A 15,331-nucleotide genomic window follows, 5' to 3' on the forward strand; every position below is an offset into this window, starting at 1 on the left:
CCCTCGAGCCGGCATATCTGCGACGTGTACGCTCGAGGGTGGAGGAGGGAGGGGCAGATGAGCTCGTGCGCTCACTGCAACTTCCGCCCCCTCTGTGTCCATGTGCCCTGCGTAGCCTTGTATGGAAACCAGGTCCTGTGGTGTGAGCAGTTTGAACCAATCAGAATGGCGGTGCTGTGAGGGGGGCGGTGCGACCGGAGGAAACCGACAGGCCCCACCCTGGGTGGATTTCTTTTTTTTCAGGGTGGGTGGGACCCACGGAGCCGGTTGTGTGTTTGAAAATGAATGATCTGCTGCTTGAGTAGACAGTGGCCGGTTGGTGCGTGTTTAACGGCAAACTGAAGCCACGGCGTTAACGGAAAACACGAAGAAAAAGCGGAAGATTAAAGAAAAATCTAGTCACGAAGAAACAGACAACCAAACCGGAATAAGAATCAGCTTCCAGCAATGCAGTGTGAGTATTTGAGCCCTGTGTGGAGCTTTTCTGGTTTTGTTTTAAGCTGGGTTTGACGGCGACACATCAGGTTTGGCCAGAGACCGGTTGGTCACGATTTTTCCGTTAATAAAACCACCTGCGTGTGTGCGTGTTGCATTTACAGGCCTTAGATTGGACTCTGAATTATGATGTTTCGCCTTCAGATCTACAATTTCCTGGTTTATAATTTGAGTTTTTTATGTCTGAGTTCAGTGAAGCTTGCTTTAGACGTTAATAGGATAATACATGATAATAAATGTGTTACAGAAAAAAAGGTCTTAAATTTACGGCTTGGGTGTGTCTAGACAACCTGCTCAGACCTGGTCTCTTCCTAAAAGGGTGTAACCCACCCAGCAGATCCATCTGTATTTCTCCCTGTAATTTGGTTCACGTTTAAAATAGCCATTAACAAAAGTCTGCTTAGCATGCAAATAGATTAAGTTGGAAAAAATGTGCCCAGTGTACCGTGGGGTTTCTGAGGATGACGCCCAGTGCGCGCTGCGTGGAAGCAGCTGGATGGAAGCAGGAGGAGAACATTCACTGATTTTTGGGAATTCACTGTATCTGGCTTTCGTTCAGAGCAGCAGCACTGTGGCTTTAGGTGAAGTGAGGTGGCTGTTACTCTGGACAAACAGAAATGGAGCTCGAGTGAAGAAAAATTAAAATTTAGAGGGGGGGGGGACTTTTGGACTGTACAGTTTAAAAGGGGATTAACCCAAGTGAAGTTTGCAAGCATGGTGGTATTGTTTCGGGGAGAGTCCCTCATTTGGTTTTGGGGCAGACACTTTTTTGTTCAAGGAATAGGGGGGGGGGGGGGGTTGCTGCTGTTCCCTTTCTGAATGAAACAGCTGTTGCTATGCAGTACAATTCCCCCCCCCTGAGTGGATGCAGCATTTTGCACAACTGTGCTGAATCCGTCAGATGATTCATCCTTGGCACTGGCTGTGCTGTCTTATGACAAGGAAACTTCATGAAAACAAAAGCATGCAGAATGGCTGTGCTTCATCAAGAGGAGCATCAGAGAGTCAGCAGAAAATGATGGTGCAGCTACTCTGATCATTGATTGGTTGGGTCTTTGGTTGTGACTTCTCAAACAGGTGCATTTGAATACGTCACCTCGGGCTATGGAAAGCTAAACTGTGGCACAGTCGTTTTATTAGCTGAGTGATTAAAAAATGTGCTCGGCAGCTCTGTAGAGCTGAAAGAACAAGTCCAGACCTTTTCTACTCAGTTAACGCCCTTTTTACTGCAAACAAATAAAAAAATAATGCAACCATTTTCTTTGATATCTTACCCAAAATACTTCAACATGTAGACAGGAGTAGCTGGGGAATCCATCCACTGTTGTTCTGATTGGTAGACCGCCTGCTCTACTTCCTGGGCCACAGCTGCTCTGATAGTGTTGGGTACTGAATCTGTTTTAGATGGGAGTTTTTCACATCCTGAAAACAAGGTGAAAGCCATCCATGTTGCTGCTGTGGTGACAGAGGCCAAACCTGCTAAACATGTACAGGTCTCCATCACACACACTGAGTATTAGAAACATTGTTGTAAAGGAAGTAAAGCCATGGCTCAATCAGTCATTGATTGACGGGTTAATCTATATCAGGTAAGAGAATCAGAGGTTTCCGGCTTGTTTCTAAAGGATATGGGTTTGTGATTTTGGTGATTGAGAGATAATTAAATGGGAAATCCACATATTTCTCATGGGTGATTATCAGAAAACCACAGAAGAAAAATTATTGATTGGAAAAACTGAAAGTTTATCACAGCAGCCGGGGAAATGTATTCTTAGCCTGCTCATGGATCAATAACCTTGACCACCGATGGATGTTTTCAAGGTGTTTTTGCTGCCAGATGAACAGCAGGGGGGGATTCATACCAGGCCTGTGTGACAGGCACGCGTCTCAGGGGTTTTTAATGTGATGAAAGCTCACTGGGTTTCTAAAGGCTATATTCAGCCTTCACATGTCCGTTTGCAGACTGGTAGGGTTGATGAGCGATTGAACCTCGAGATCAGCGTCACGCTCAGAATCCTCCCCATCACGTCACAAGAACGCAGCAGTGACTGAAATAAGAGGAGGGGAGGTGATTTTAAATATCTGCCCCCTGTCAGTCCCAGGCCTGCCTGCTTGCCTTCACCTTCAGCCACCCACAACTGCAACAGAGGAATCTGCAGCTGCACCGGAGGCGATGCGTCCACAGAGAGACCTTTAAACATCCTGATCAAATCCAAATCAAGCCCATGTTGCTCCTCAGGGACATGTTTTTGGCCAAATGTGATGAATTCTTCCAGTTTAGATGCAATTCATACATGAAATAATCCAGCTGACCTGTGTTTTATTCCACTATGGAAAGTTTAGGTTGGGAATATGTTTCAAATGTGTCACAAAAATTATTTTTGGCTCTCTGGAGCTTGTTTGTTTCTGTTTCCCCCCCCCCCCCCCCCCATGGGCCCCAAAAGGTGAGAAATGATGTGCTGCTGCTAGAGCAGATAGATGAAGCTGCTGGTATGTGTTTTCAGCCCTCTTACATAAACAGATCAGTCCTGTGATTTACCAAAGAGGAAAGGGAGAGGAGGGGGTGTCCAGCTCGGCAACAGCAGTGGTTTGAATGATAGAGAGGTCTGACGTGGTTCCTGTGATGAACGAAATGGTGGGAAAGGCAGGAAAAGGGGAAGGGGGTGGTACGGTCGGCTTGGCATGTAAATCACAAGATCATTGAGAGAAGAGGGAACATGTCCCCAGGTGGGACACGCTCTAATGTCCCAGTTGGGGTTTCCACTTTCTTTCTGTTGTATCTTTCAAAATTATTTCACAATCATCACCAGTTTCCTTTGTTTTTCCCGTTTCTCTTCCACTCGACACCAGGAGGGTGGAGCAGTGTAAATATTCTTTATTGAGGTGTTTTGTTGACCAAGCGCAGCAGTCACAGTCAATTATTAGTAGAAAGACGGCGTTATCTGTAACGTGTGTTTGCTAGCCAGGCTCCATATGTTGCGTTATCATCCAGGCTTTTAACAGCTCATGAAGTCGGATCCAATCGAGCCGTTTCTTCTCGCTGTGCGATTGAGTGCGTCACAGGTCGCTCTCTGCACGTCCTGAGCAGAGATCGGCTTTTTTATGGTCGCAATGATCTCGGTGAGATTTCTAAGCAGCTGCATTTTATCTGATCACGAGACAGAAGTCGGGCAGGTTCGTGACACTTTGCAAGAACACTACAACTGCAAGGGTTAGGGTTAGGGTTACATGACCTAGTGCCCTACAGGACGCACGACTTCTGTGAGTCCCGCCCACTGCTGGCTGTCACACGTTGGTGTCAGCTGAGCTGTGCGCTAATTAGACAAGGAAAGCCAGATGTTTCAGTATTTGCTCCTTTGGATCTTATTTCTTTGTCAGTTATGATTCTTTATAGTCTAAGATCTAAATAGCAAACTACTTAAATTATTTAGTTATTACAGCACAAATCCCCCAAATGCTCCACTCCTGGGATCCAGCTGGGGGGAGGGGTCTTTCTCTTGGAGCCTCTCAGTCATGTGTGTAACTGTTTCCTTGTTGTGACACCCTGACCATCCTCTGTTTCAGTAACTTTGTGCGAGTCCACCAGCATGTCAGGGGTGACGGAGCCTCCCAGAGAAGTCGGTTTCCTGGAGTCGCCCTGTGTTACAGTGGACAGCGCGGCCTCCCTCGATGACGGCATCGTGGACACAGCAAAGTACGTCAACACAAGTTACACGCCCCTAAAATAAGCCCCTCTTTGTTTGAACTGCCTACAGAGAGGTAGTGACGGTGTTTACACCAACAACAGTTGGGATGAGGGCATGATCTTTGCTCTCAGGATTCCCACCCTCTTCCACCTGCTGACCCACACGTAACTGTGTTTTTTTCTCCTTCCTTTTTCTTTAGTGAGTCTTCAGAGGAAGAGTCCGCAGGGGAAAGGGAAGAGGAGACCGGCGCCCATGACGCAGCCACCAGCAGCACCAAGACTACAGAGGTCCCCGCGGAGCAGAGCTCAAACACACCAGCAGGTGAGTGCAGAGGGAGCGTGTTTACACTTTCTCGGGCGCTCCCGAGCATCCGGCGTTCACCAGGGCGGCGCTGGAAGAATTGCGATAAGCAGCATGCAGACGTACAATTAGACGACATCAGTTTCATTTTTAGGCTCAAGCATCCGTACAGATAGGTCGTGACCTCGGGTTTTATCCCATCTCTGTGCTCGCTGTAAATGCTGATGTTATCTTTTTTTTCTCCTTCCTGAGGAAGCAGAGCAAACAGACGTGAATGAACTCTGCGTTCTTCGGCAGAGCGAGCTCCACTTCCCTTTTCCTGCCTTTAAACGGTGACATTCTTTCCCGCCTCAGTGAGTGAGGAAAAACCCCGGCACACGCGTTGCTCCGCGATCTGTTTATAACCACGAAAGGGGAACTTTGCACTGTGACCCAAAGTTAATTGACATTCGTTATCATTCGTTTATAATGATTCTTAAAGAGGAACTCTTAACATGTAATAATAACTGCTGGTGGCTTTTTCATAATAGAGTATTTACAGCCCTGCTCTAAATGAATCGTAAATAGTCATAAACCCTCCGTGTGACGCTGTTCTGCTGCATATTCAAACATCCTGCTGGCAGTTTGTCTCTGAGTGTGAGAGCAGAACATGGAGGCGGGGCTTCCCTGCAGAAACGATTACAAATCGATTGGTTTTGTTGTCAGAGTTTTGGTGCAAGTCCTCGGCCCCCTACGATAAGTGATAATCGGAGATTGTTGGCAAACAGACGGTTTTATTTAAAGATTATCTGATCATAATTTTAACCAGGAAGTCCATCGGTACACTCGCATGGTGTGCTGGAAGTTGTATTTATATTTTATTATTTATAAAGCTTTTAAAATGATACCACTTTTTGTTTTTAAAGACTGTCATTTCTAGCCAACCTGAAGCGATTGCTAACTCTTGGCTGTCACAGTGACTCATGCCAGCTCTGTTACCATTGGCTGACACTAGTTTTGAACCCGTGTGACTTTGCAGATTTATCGTAGGCCTGCAGCTGGATGGTATCGCCATTAACACCTTAAATAAAGGGTGTTTGTCACAGTTTTCAAGGACGGCAGATGCGTACAGATCTATTGCCGAGGCCCGCCTTCGATCGATTCTCTGACTGTTATTTGCACATCTTCCAGTGAGCGCCCAGCGCCCAGACTCCCTGTCGGTGCCGGCAGCAGAACCCCGTCTGTGGACGACGCAGCGCGATGGAGAGGTGAAGCTGAGGATGGAGGAGTCCGGTCTGGCCGCTGAACCCGCTTTGACGGTCAACCAGATGTTCGTCTCGACCGTGGAGCGCTACGGCGAATATACGGCTCTGTGCTGGAAGGAGGGCGACCAGCAGAAAAGCCTGAAATACAAAGATTACTACCAGACCTGCCGCATCGCTGCCAAGAGCTTCCTGAAGGTAGTTTTTCTTTTATTCTTTGGGTAACGCTGCAAAAGTTTCCATCTACGGTTGATTCGTTACTTTAAGGACATAAAATTAAGCTGAGTTCAGTTTTTGAGCAAGAATACCAAATGCTCAGAAACGGTGGCTCGTCTGTCAGACAGTGAAAGAGAATTTTGGCTGCTGTTGTCACCACAGCAGGCGGCTCCGCAGATTTGATTTGGCTGACTTTTAAACGCCAAATGCACTTCCTGTTCAGCCAGAAGAAGAAAGATAAAGATGGCTATGGCCTTCCTGACCCGTGTGCTGCCTCACACAGGCAGCAACATAATATAACCAGCAGTAGCGAAGAGCTGGCGGGCACAGCTGTGCGCTACACGTGAGAGAATAACTGCAGACACTCTCCGGATCTGATTATCCCAACATTTCCTGGACGAAATCTTAGTGATGGCTCATAAAAAACGTATAAAAAGCAGATAAATCAATAAGAAGAAGAAGAATTACTGCTTTCAGCTCTGACACACAGTGTGGTGCCAAAACCTTTCTTTGCCCCCTCACCCCGAGCAGCTGGGCTTCCTCAGCATCAACACATTTCTGTTTCCAACAACAGTCCTCGAGTTCTTCGAGCCGTTTTAACGTCCGTTCGTCTTCGTGCCGAGTCTGTCTAGACAGCACGTGTCGCCGCACCAAAGGGTTGAAATGTCAGGCCAGATGGCGAGGTCTCAGCAGGACAGAGCGTGTCATTGTTTCACGTGAAACTCTGCAAAGTTAGACAGCAGGCTGACTCATTTCTACTGACACACACACAAACTCGGACGTTTCTCTCTGCGTCTCACACACACAAACCAACCTCGAATCCAACTCTTAGACCTGAACTTCGCCCTCGCTCACGATAAATAAAGCTCAGATAGTTTTTGTTTTGTGCTTCCCTAACACAGTCAGCTACACCTGATTATTATCTTTCAACAATGAATGAACGACTTGATGAATGCTGGCTGCAGCTGAATGTAATGCACAGCTAACCTCAGGTCCCACCTGCATCAGCTGGAAGACCTGACGGCTCAAACTGTCTCTGTGTTTCGTGAAAAGAACATCAGGCTAAATCTGGTGCATGTATTTGTCTGCACTCTAGTTTGTAACAAGCAGACCCTTCTGAGCTTTATCCTGTCAAATACAAAATACCCCGAAGTAATAACAAAAGGTAAATATTAAACAAGGGATTTGTAACAACAATCGCAACGATGGAAGTGAGACTTGTGCCAGATCTGCTGTGACTCTAAGTGCGCTCTGGCTTTTACAGCTCGGACTGGAGCGTTACCACGGCGTTGGGATCTTGGGCTTCAACTCCGTTGAGTGGTTCATCGCAGACATCGGAGCCATTTTGGCGGGGTGAGTTTCATCGTCAGCCCTGAATATTTCCTTTACATGACCCTAATCCTCCTGCTCTCTGTATCTGTGGATATCTTATTACATGCTGATGTTTACGTGTGGCAGCGCGTTTGCTGGTGTGTCCTATGTGCCAGAGCAATACCGTCTTTTTGATGGATGGTTGAAACTATGCGTGTTCACTGGGGTGCTGCACTCAACTTCGATTCACTTTACAAGAGCTTGTGCTCATACATGCGATGATTCGATTCCTCTTCTGAACTGATCCGCTGTGGATCCAATTAGGGCTGGGCCATATCATCCCGTTCACGGTAATACCGGTGTAATGTGGGGCAACGACAAGAAAATGAAATATCACGATAAAATATGGGTAAAACGCGCATGCGCAGTGCCTTTGTTTTCATACGCACATGGTGAAAAAGGCGATGCAGAATGAGAAGAGCGAAAGTGGATCGTTGAATGAAACAGATGAGCCAGAACTGGTTTCTAAAAATGCTGCAGCTTCACTGGTGTGGAACTGGTTTAGCTTTCGTCCGTCAGATACACAACAAAGCACTATTTTTGGTAGCGCATGCTAGCGGGCCGTCGTTATTACCGTGTTGTTTGGAAAATACGGCGCACTTAAAATCAATCCTTTGATTTGTCTGAAAGTCGACAGAGCCCCTTATAATCCCGTGTGCCTTATGTATGAACTCTGGTTGTGTTACTGACCTCGAAACGATTTTATGTGCACGGCGCTCGAAAATCTGTTAAATGTTTCAGTACGACTTTGCTGAGCTACGAAGCCGCACCGCTTGATGGATTGTTGGAGCGTTACAGCTGTCGTCCGCAGGGATGATCTGATATCCTCGTGTCGGCGTTGCTCCCACATCGTCATAATAAATGTTGTTCCAGGGTCAACATTGCAAGTGACCAATGTCTTTGAAAAATACCGCCTTCAAAAAATCTACTTCACTTGCGAGAAGAGAAACCGCTTCTGTCCGCCCATCCGGGAACTTGAATTCTTTGCATTTCAGGATACTTTTCTTTAATAAACGGTAAGCATTATACATATCGCCCTTACAGAGGCGGTTTCTCTTCTCGCAAGTGAAGTAGATTTTTTGAAGGCGTTTGCTTTTTTCGAGGTCGCGGATGACGTCAGGAGAAGGTGATTGGTCACTTGCAATGTTGAACCTGGAACAGCATTATTTATGATGACGAGGGAGGAGCCTGGCGGAGTGATACGTACTGTGCTTCAACATAATGTTACCGTATTGTGTGTGTATAACCTCTTTTTAAGTGTTGTGGATGTTATACATGGTTATGCTGAGGATATGTCGGCCAGTTTCCACTGGAAATGCCTTTTGGTTAAACTGTCAGCGAGGATTTTGCATTTGCACTGTTAAATTTTTATATTTATTTTAATGCACATAAAAAACAGCTGCTTGTTTAAGTGAAAATACATAGATGTTTTTTTTCACTAATAAAGTTGTGGAGTTGTAAAGTATTTTGTCTAGTGTCAATTATATCGTCAGTTATATCGTTATCGCAAATTTTGAAATCTATATCGCGATAACTATTTTTGGTCATATCGCCCTGCTCTAGATCCAATCAGTGCATTTTCCTGATAATGCTAATGTGCTTTTTAAGGCTTATTTATCCATCTGTGTTGTGTTTGTACTCTGTGTCTGTGCACTGATCACATAACAGCAATCACAAGCTTCTCAGCTTTGCTGCATAAGTATTCACTATGAATGAACCCATGCTTGTTATCCAACACGCTAAAAAGAGTGCAAGAAATTCCAAGAAACTGAGACCCTTGAGCCAAAGTAAGAGTCTAAAGGCACTGATTGGCTGAGGCCAGATGTACCCCGGCTCAGCTGCTGACATCACCAAACATCTGTTATGCTGAACCGGGTCTTTTCACGCCGATTCTGGTGACATTTTCATGTTTGCTTTGATTCTTAAAAGTCTTAAATCTGTTTATAGAGAAGCTCATTCTTTCCACGCACTCTGATACCGATACTGTGCATGCTTAAACGCCGCTCCCTGCGTAATGATCACAACAAAAAGGTCAGCTGGAATGTCAACAAACCGGTCGTGATGAATGCAATCAGGTCATGTTTGGAAACTTCAGTTTAAGGCTCAGATTTCCACACCGAAGCAAAACATTTGAATCGCATCCTGCATCATATCTCACTGTCTTTTAGAGCGGGAGCTAGGTATTCTAGTAAAACAGTGCTGTCATAGGTCAGGTGGGTTCTGTTGACCCATTTTCATCAGATTGTTAAGAAAAAGACAGACGGGGAGGACTGGTTCTCCTGTGGTAACATCGGGATGTCGTCAGGTGATCTGAATTTTCGGGCATCTGCAGCTCAGTCAGAGCAAACATTTAACATGTTGCTGCTTTGTTGAAATGCAGGGTTAAAGTGATTTGCTTTTCATTTGCATGTTGCATGTTCTCCACCCACTGTTGGGAGCAGCCCTGCGCTTCATTTTGATGAACATAGTTTCGTTTTTTACGTATGAAAAGTGCCACGAAAATAACTTCAGTCTGCCGCTGATTCAGGTCAGGTCAGTTTTATTTACAGCGACAGGCGTCCTGTAGATGTCAGTCAAGTCACACTTTCAGCAAATAACTGCGAGACTACTGAATGAATGTTTAATTGCATTCTGTGTGATAACAAATTGTCTTAAAAGTCTTAAATGTACCTTGGTGAAAGCTCTCACTTGATTGGCTGACTTATACCTTTGGTCAGCAGCTGCACAGCTGCAACACAAACCTGATTCATGTGCTGATGCATTTCTGATACATTTCCACCAAGAGCGCTCAATTCATCCGTCGTATGACTTGAATGCAACTCGGCGCTTCTGATTCACCTGCAAGCTTTTGTTTCCATGGCGACTGGAAGTAAATGAACAATATCTATATTGACTTATCAAATGCATATCTGCAAATGGAAGGCCTCTTAATCAACATGACTGGATATTGATTCGATTGGAACAATATAGAGAAGTAAATGGCTCTATAGCTGACTGTGTGACGTGTCTCTGTCTCACAGTGGGTTTGCTGTGGGCATCTACACCACCAACTCTCCTGAGGCGTGCCAGTATGTAGCAGAAAACTCCAAGGCCAATATCATCGTGGTGGAGAACCACAAACAGCTGCAGAAGATCCTTCAGGTAAGATGAGAGTGAGTTACACGTGGATGTGGAGCAACACGCTGAACAGATTTCAGGCACAGCTGAACAAAAAAACATAATAATAATATGTGCGTTTATTAAACCAAGCTGTAAAAGTAGTAACTTATACTGAAGGAATCCCACGAGTGGATTTACTGATCGTCTTCACATCCGTCCACAGATCGAAGACCAGCTGCCACACTTGAAAGCCATCGTCCAGTACAAAGACGAACTAAAAGAGAAGAGACCAAACCTGTACACGGTAAGCGCACACTCCCGTGCATAAAAAGAAGCTGCTGAGCACAAGAGGCACGATCGAAGTGTTTTTATTTGTCTTTGCGTGCCACAGTGGGCCGAGTTCTTGGAGCTTGGACGCGACGAGCCCGACGCTCCCCTCGATGCCATCATCGCCAGCCAGAAGCCCAACCAGTGCTGCTCGCTCATTTACACCTCAGGGACCACGGGCCAGCCCAAAGGAGTCATGCTCAGCCACGACAACGTAAGCTCCACCCATCCTCACATCCTCAGGAGCTTTGTGAGGCAATGTGCCTCTAATCAGTTGATTAGTATTGATCTACTGTTACAGTAAAGATGTGAAACACTTGTGCGCCCACAACAATCACAGCACCTCATCTTTACTCTCTCAGCTAACCTGGACCGCTTACTCCACCGCCAAGCATGTGAGTCTCACCGCGGCCTCCCAGGCTCAGGAGGTGGTGGTCAGCTACCTGCCTCTGAGCCACATCGCGGCCCAGATGGTCGACATCTGGATCGCCATGAAGATCGGAGGGGTGACTTACTTCGCTCAGCCCGACGCCCTGAAGGTGAGACACACACCACAAACGGACAACACAAACACGCCGGCGCCCGAAATAAACGCTCATCAGCCTGTCTAATAGGTTCACCTGCACAGTACGGTCAATATAACAGGCCTGCTGTACGGTCATGGTTCTTTGTGGCTGCTATAGAACAAGAACCAAGTGTCTGATTACAAATACCCATCAGTAATTTAAATGATGTAAAATTAAGTAACCCCCCCTCCCCCGTTGATCACCCTCACATTTGCACTACAGCAATTTTAGCCTGTAACAGAAAAGTAGCATAGCGCCCCCCTCTGGTTCCTCACGTGGCTCTGTAGTCCGTCTGTTACACAAACGGCTTCTGTTTCTTTCACACTTCCTCTTTTTGTGTAATTTGTGAAAATGTGTGATTTTTATTTGTATTTTCCTGTTTTTTACAGGGTTCGCTGGTAGACACTTTGAAGGAGGCGCGTCCGACGGCCTTCATGGGCGTCCCACGTGTCTGGGAGAAGATGCAGGAGAAGATGAAAGCTGTTGGAGCAAAGTCTTCCACCGTGCGAAGGAAAGTGGCTGCCTGGGCCAAAGACGTGGGTCTGCGGACCAATCTGAGCAAGCTCAACCAGTAAGTATATGTTTTTGTTTTTTTTAAGAAGGGGCTGAGTCGTTTCCTCAGAGGTGGGAGGTTCCTGTTTCAGTTTGCTGAAATGTTCTTGTGGAACATCACCGCAGATGCAGGATTGTTGTTGAAACAACTATTTATTTATTTCCATCAGCTGGGATAGCCTTCCACCTCACGCTGCGTTCTCTTTCACTCTTTCTCCCCAGGAATTCGGCACCAGGCAGCGCTCCGGTCAGCTATCACGTAGCCAAAAAGCTTGTGTTCAAAAAGGTGCGTAAGGCCCTGGGCCTGGACCGCTGCACCAAGTGCTACACAGGCGCCGCCCCCATCACCAAAGACACCCTGGAGTTCTTCCTCAGCCTCAACATTCCTCTTTGCGAACTGTACGGCATGAGCGAGAGCAGCGGCCCTCACACCATCTCCCGCCACGATGCCTTCAAGCTCACCAGGTACATTTTTCTCTTTGCATTGGTTTGACGGCTTGCAGGGAACGACTGATACTCGCTGGTGAGTTACACGACTGCTCTCTTGCAGCTGCGGTATCGAGCTCCCAGGGTGCAAAACAAAGCTGCACAACAAAGACGAGGAGGGAAACGGCGAGATCTGCTTCTGGGGACGCCACGTCTTTATGGGTTACCTCAATATGCCCGACAAGACAGAGGAGGCGCTGGACGCGGAGGGCTGGCTGCACTCGGGTGACCTGGGCAAGCAAGACGAGAACGGGTTCCTCTTCATCACCGGGCGGATTAAAGGTACTGCCTGAGCTAAATCGCACTCTGCTGGAACTGTACCAGATTTCTATTTATCTATTTAAATGAAGAGCATCAGTTCTGCTTTCAGTCTTATATCCTGTTACAGGCCGATTGCTTCAGGTTTGTTCTTCTCTTCGCTCACAGAGCTGATCATCACAGCCGGCGGCGAGAACATCCCTCCCGTCCCCATAGAGGATGCGGTGAAGGAGGCCGTGCCGCTGATTAGCAACGCCATGCTGGTCGGAGACAAGAGGAAGTTTCTGTCCATGCTGCTCACCATCAAGGTAAAGATTCAGACAGTGAGAACAGGGGAGGAGTGAGGGGGGTGTCAGAAGCTCACTGCATCAGTGCATCTGCTTTAACAGATAGTGAGGAAAGGAGCACTGACACCTGGTGGTCGCTTTGAGAAACTACACAGTTGGGATTTTCAGAATCGTGCTGTTTTGGTTACTGATTTTTTTCCTCACCCTCCAGTGCCAAGTGAACCCAGACACGGGCGATCCACAGGACGAGCTGACGCCAGAAGCTGTGGAGTTGTGCAGGCAGCTGGGCAGCAAGGCCACGCGCGTCTCCGAGATCTCAGGCGGACGAGACCCTGCGGTCAACGCTGCCATCCAGGAGGGCATCAAAAGAGTCAACGAGAAGTCCACCTCCAACGCTCAGCGCATTCAGAAGTGGGTCGTCCTGGATCGAGACTTCTCTGTCGGCGGAGGAGAGCTGGGTGAGCGAATGCGCGGTTTATTTTATTAGACAACGGCTTTGAAACGACATTTAATAAGATGCACGATGATGATGTTTTCACATCCATTTGTAGTCACAGTTACTCACATTTGGGTATTTCCTGCCTTTTTGGAGCTAAAACACGTGATATTGAGTACGGTAGCTCAAATAAGTGCGTTACAGAGAAACATAAGTTGCAGCAGGCCGGGAGGATGTATGTGGTGATGCGCTGGTACGGCTCAGGCTGCAGTCACTCTACACCTCGCAGGAGTTAAACAGGACGAATCCTCTTTGCTCTTCCCGCAGGCCCCACCATGAAGCTGAAGCGGCCGGTGGTGATGAAGATGTACAAGGAGCAGATCGATAACTGTTACAAGGACGTGGCGTCTCCAGCAACCCCCGACAACCCGCTGCCACCCAAATAGACCTGCTGGGACCATTTGCATCATTCAGTCCACTGCTGGGTTCCTCCTGTATTTACATTTTTTTTTTTTTGTTTTACTGCCTTAAGTCACGCTCAGTCTGTCTCAGTTTACATTTATGATTGTTGTACAGAACAGAAGCCAAATGAGGTTAAATTGAGCTTATTTATTTGTATTTCTGGAAGGACCAGTGACGTGTGATCGATGAAGTAGCAGCAGCTTTACGTAAGGAGCTGCGACGCGAACCGGAATACTTGATAACAACAGGATGTTTTGGGGGTTTTTATGAATAATTTGTGTGTATTTATTTTCACTTTACCAAAGTTTCTGTTTACCAAATGAGCATCGGATGGAGTGAAATCCCACAATCACACGTTCACATGTGCTTGGTGTTTCTCTCGTCTTTGATTTCGCTCCTTTTTGTTGTTTTTTGTTTTCTAAATGTCAAAAATGTTCTGCTGTTGAATTTAAGCTATCGTTCTCAGTATGTCATGAAGCCATATCTGTTGCATTTTGGTGTCTGTCAGGTATTTTGATTTGTGACCTTTTTTTTTGTAATACTGTAAATATGTTTTACCTCCTCGTTTCTTTTTCCCAGCCATTCGGTCGCGTCAGGAATACGTTTATTTTGCACTCACATGGAGATGAAGTAAATTGTACATAAGTTATAGGACTGTATTGTCAGTTTATAGCAAATCTTATCAGCTGCTAGCGGCCTGTCGCCACAGCGACATTTTGAGATCGCCTACCATCGGCCTCGTCTGCGATGTGACACAAATTTGAAAGCAGCTCTTGCACTCCAAAACAGGTCATCTTGTATATCTTGTAAGATTAGTATATAGCAGGCGTGTGTGGCGCACTCCCAGCAGAGCCAAACTGAGCCTTGTGGTTCATTTATGTTAAATTTTGGGGTTTGTGTGTTTTGTTTTAAGGATGAAAAACAAAGGGAGGAAATGACGGTGGTTCAGGGGGGTCGGGGTGAGTGAGGATGGGCTGATGGAACACCAAATGGCCTTTTTAGTTTAATCCGTTGCCTAAAAAGGTTAAAAGAATGCACTTGCATTGTGAGACTGAGCAAACGGTTCAGTGAGGGCTCACAACACCTCTGACAGAAACCTGGATCTGCCTGAACCTAACAGCTGTTTAGTCTTAAAGAAGTCTGGGTTGAAAGAACAGCAGCAGGAGAGTGAAGCAGGCCTGCTTGTAACGACGAAAATGTGAATGTGTGTCTGATCAGTTGTGGAATAAATTGGAACTCATTACGCTACTTTGTGAAACTTGTCCTTTGTTTTGTTTTTGTAAATGTAACGCGGAGGGATTTAAATGCACAGAGTAACAAATAACAGTCGGTGCAGACAGCGCACTGTGCAGACAGCGCACTGTGCAGACAGCGCACTGTGCAGACAGCGCACTGTGCAGACAGCGCACTGTGCAGACAGCGCACTGTGCAGACAGCGCACTGTGCAGACAGCGCACTGTGCAGACAGCGCACTGTCCAGACAGCGCACTGTCCAGACAGCAGGCGGGGCTCTGATGATGATGATGCAACCTCACAATCAGAACAGACT

At 46.6% G+C, this 15,331-nt stretch overlaps 1 protein-coding gene across 1 annotated transcript; it reads left to right on the top strand.

Annotated features, from left to right (window-relative positions):
- Positions 1 to 242: 242 nt before the first annotated feature.
- On the top strand, positions 243 to 15,030 carry acsbg2 (acyl-CoA synthetase bubblegum family member 2). Its single transcript, XM_026146380.2, has 15 exons — positions 243 to 454; positions 4,060 to 4,189; positions 4,381 to 4,502; positions 5,652 to 5,920; positions 7,203 to 7,291; positions 10,330 to 10,450; positions 10,632 to 10,712; positions 10,800 to 10,949; positions 11,098 to 11,274; positions 11,691 to 11,872; positions 12,076 to 12,318; positions 12,404 to 12,621; positions 12,766 to 12,905; positions 13,096 to 13,342; positions 13,648 to 15,030. Exons 1-15 carry the CDS (start codon positions 448 to 450, stop codon positions 13,764 to 13,766), a joined length of 2,295 nt encoding a protein of 764 aa, XP_026002165.2. The 5' UTR covers positions 243 to 447; the 3' UTR covers positions 13,767 to 15,030.
- Positions 15,031 to 15,331: the final 301 nt, after the last annotated feature.

Source organism: Astatotilapia calliptera, chromosome 17 (assembly GCF_964374335.1).
Source record: "Astatotilapia calliptera chromosome 17, fAstCal68.1, whole genome shotgun sequence".
NCBI classification, from domain to species: Eukaryota; Metazoa; Chordata; class Actinopteri; order Cichliformes; family Cichlidae; genus Astatotilapia; species Astatotilapia calliptera.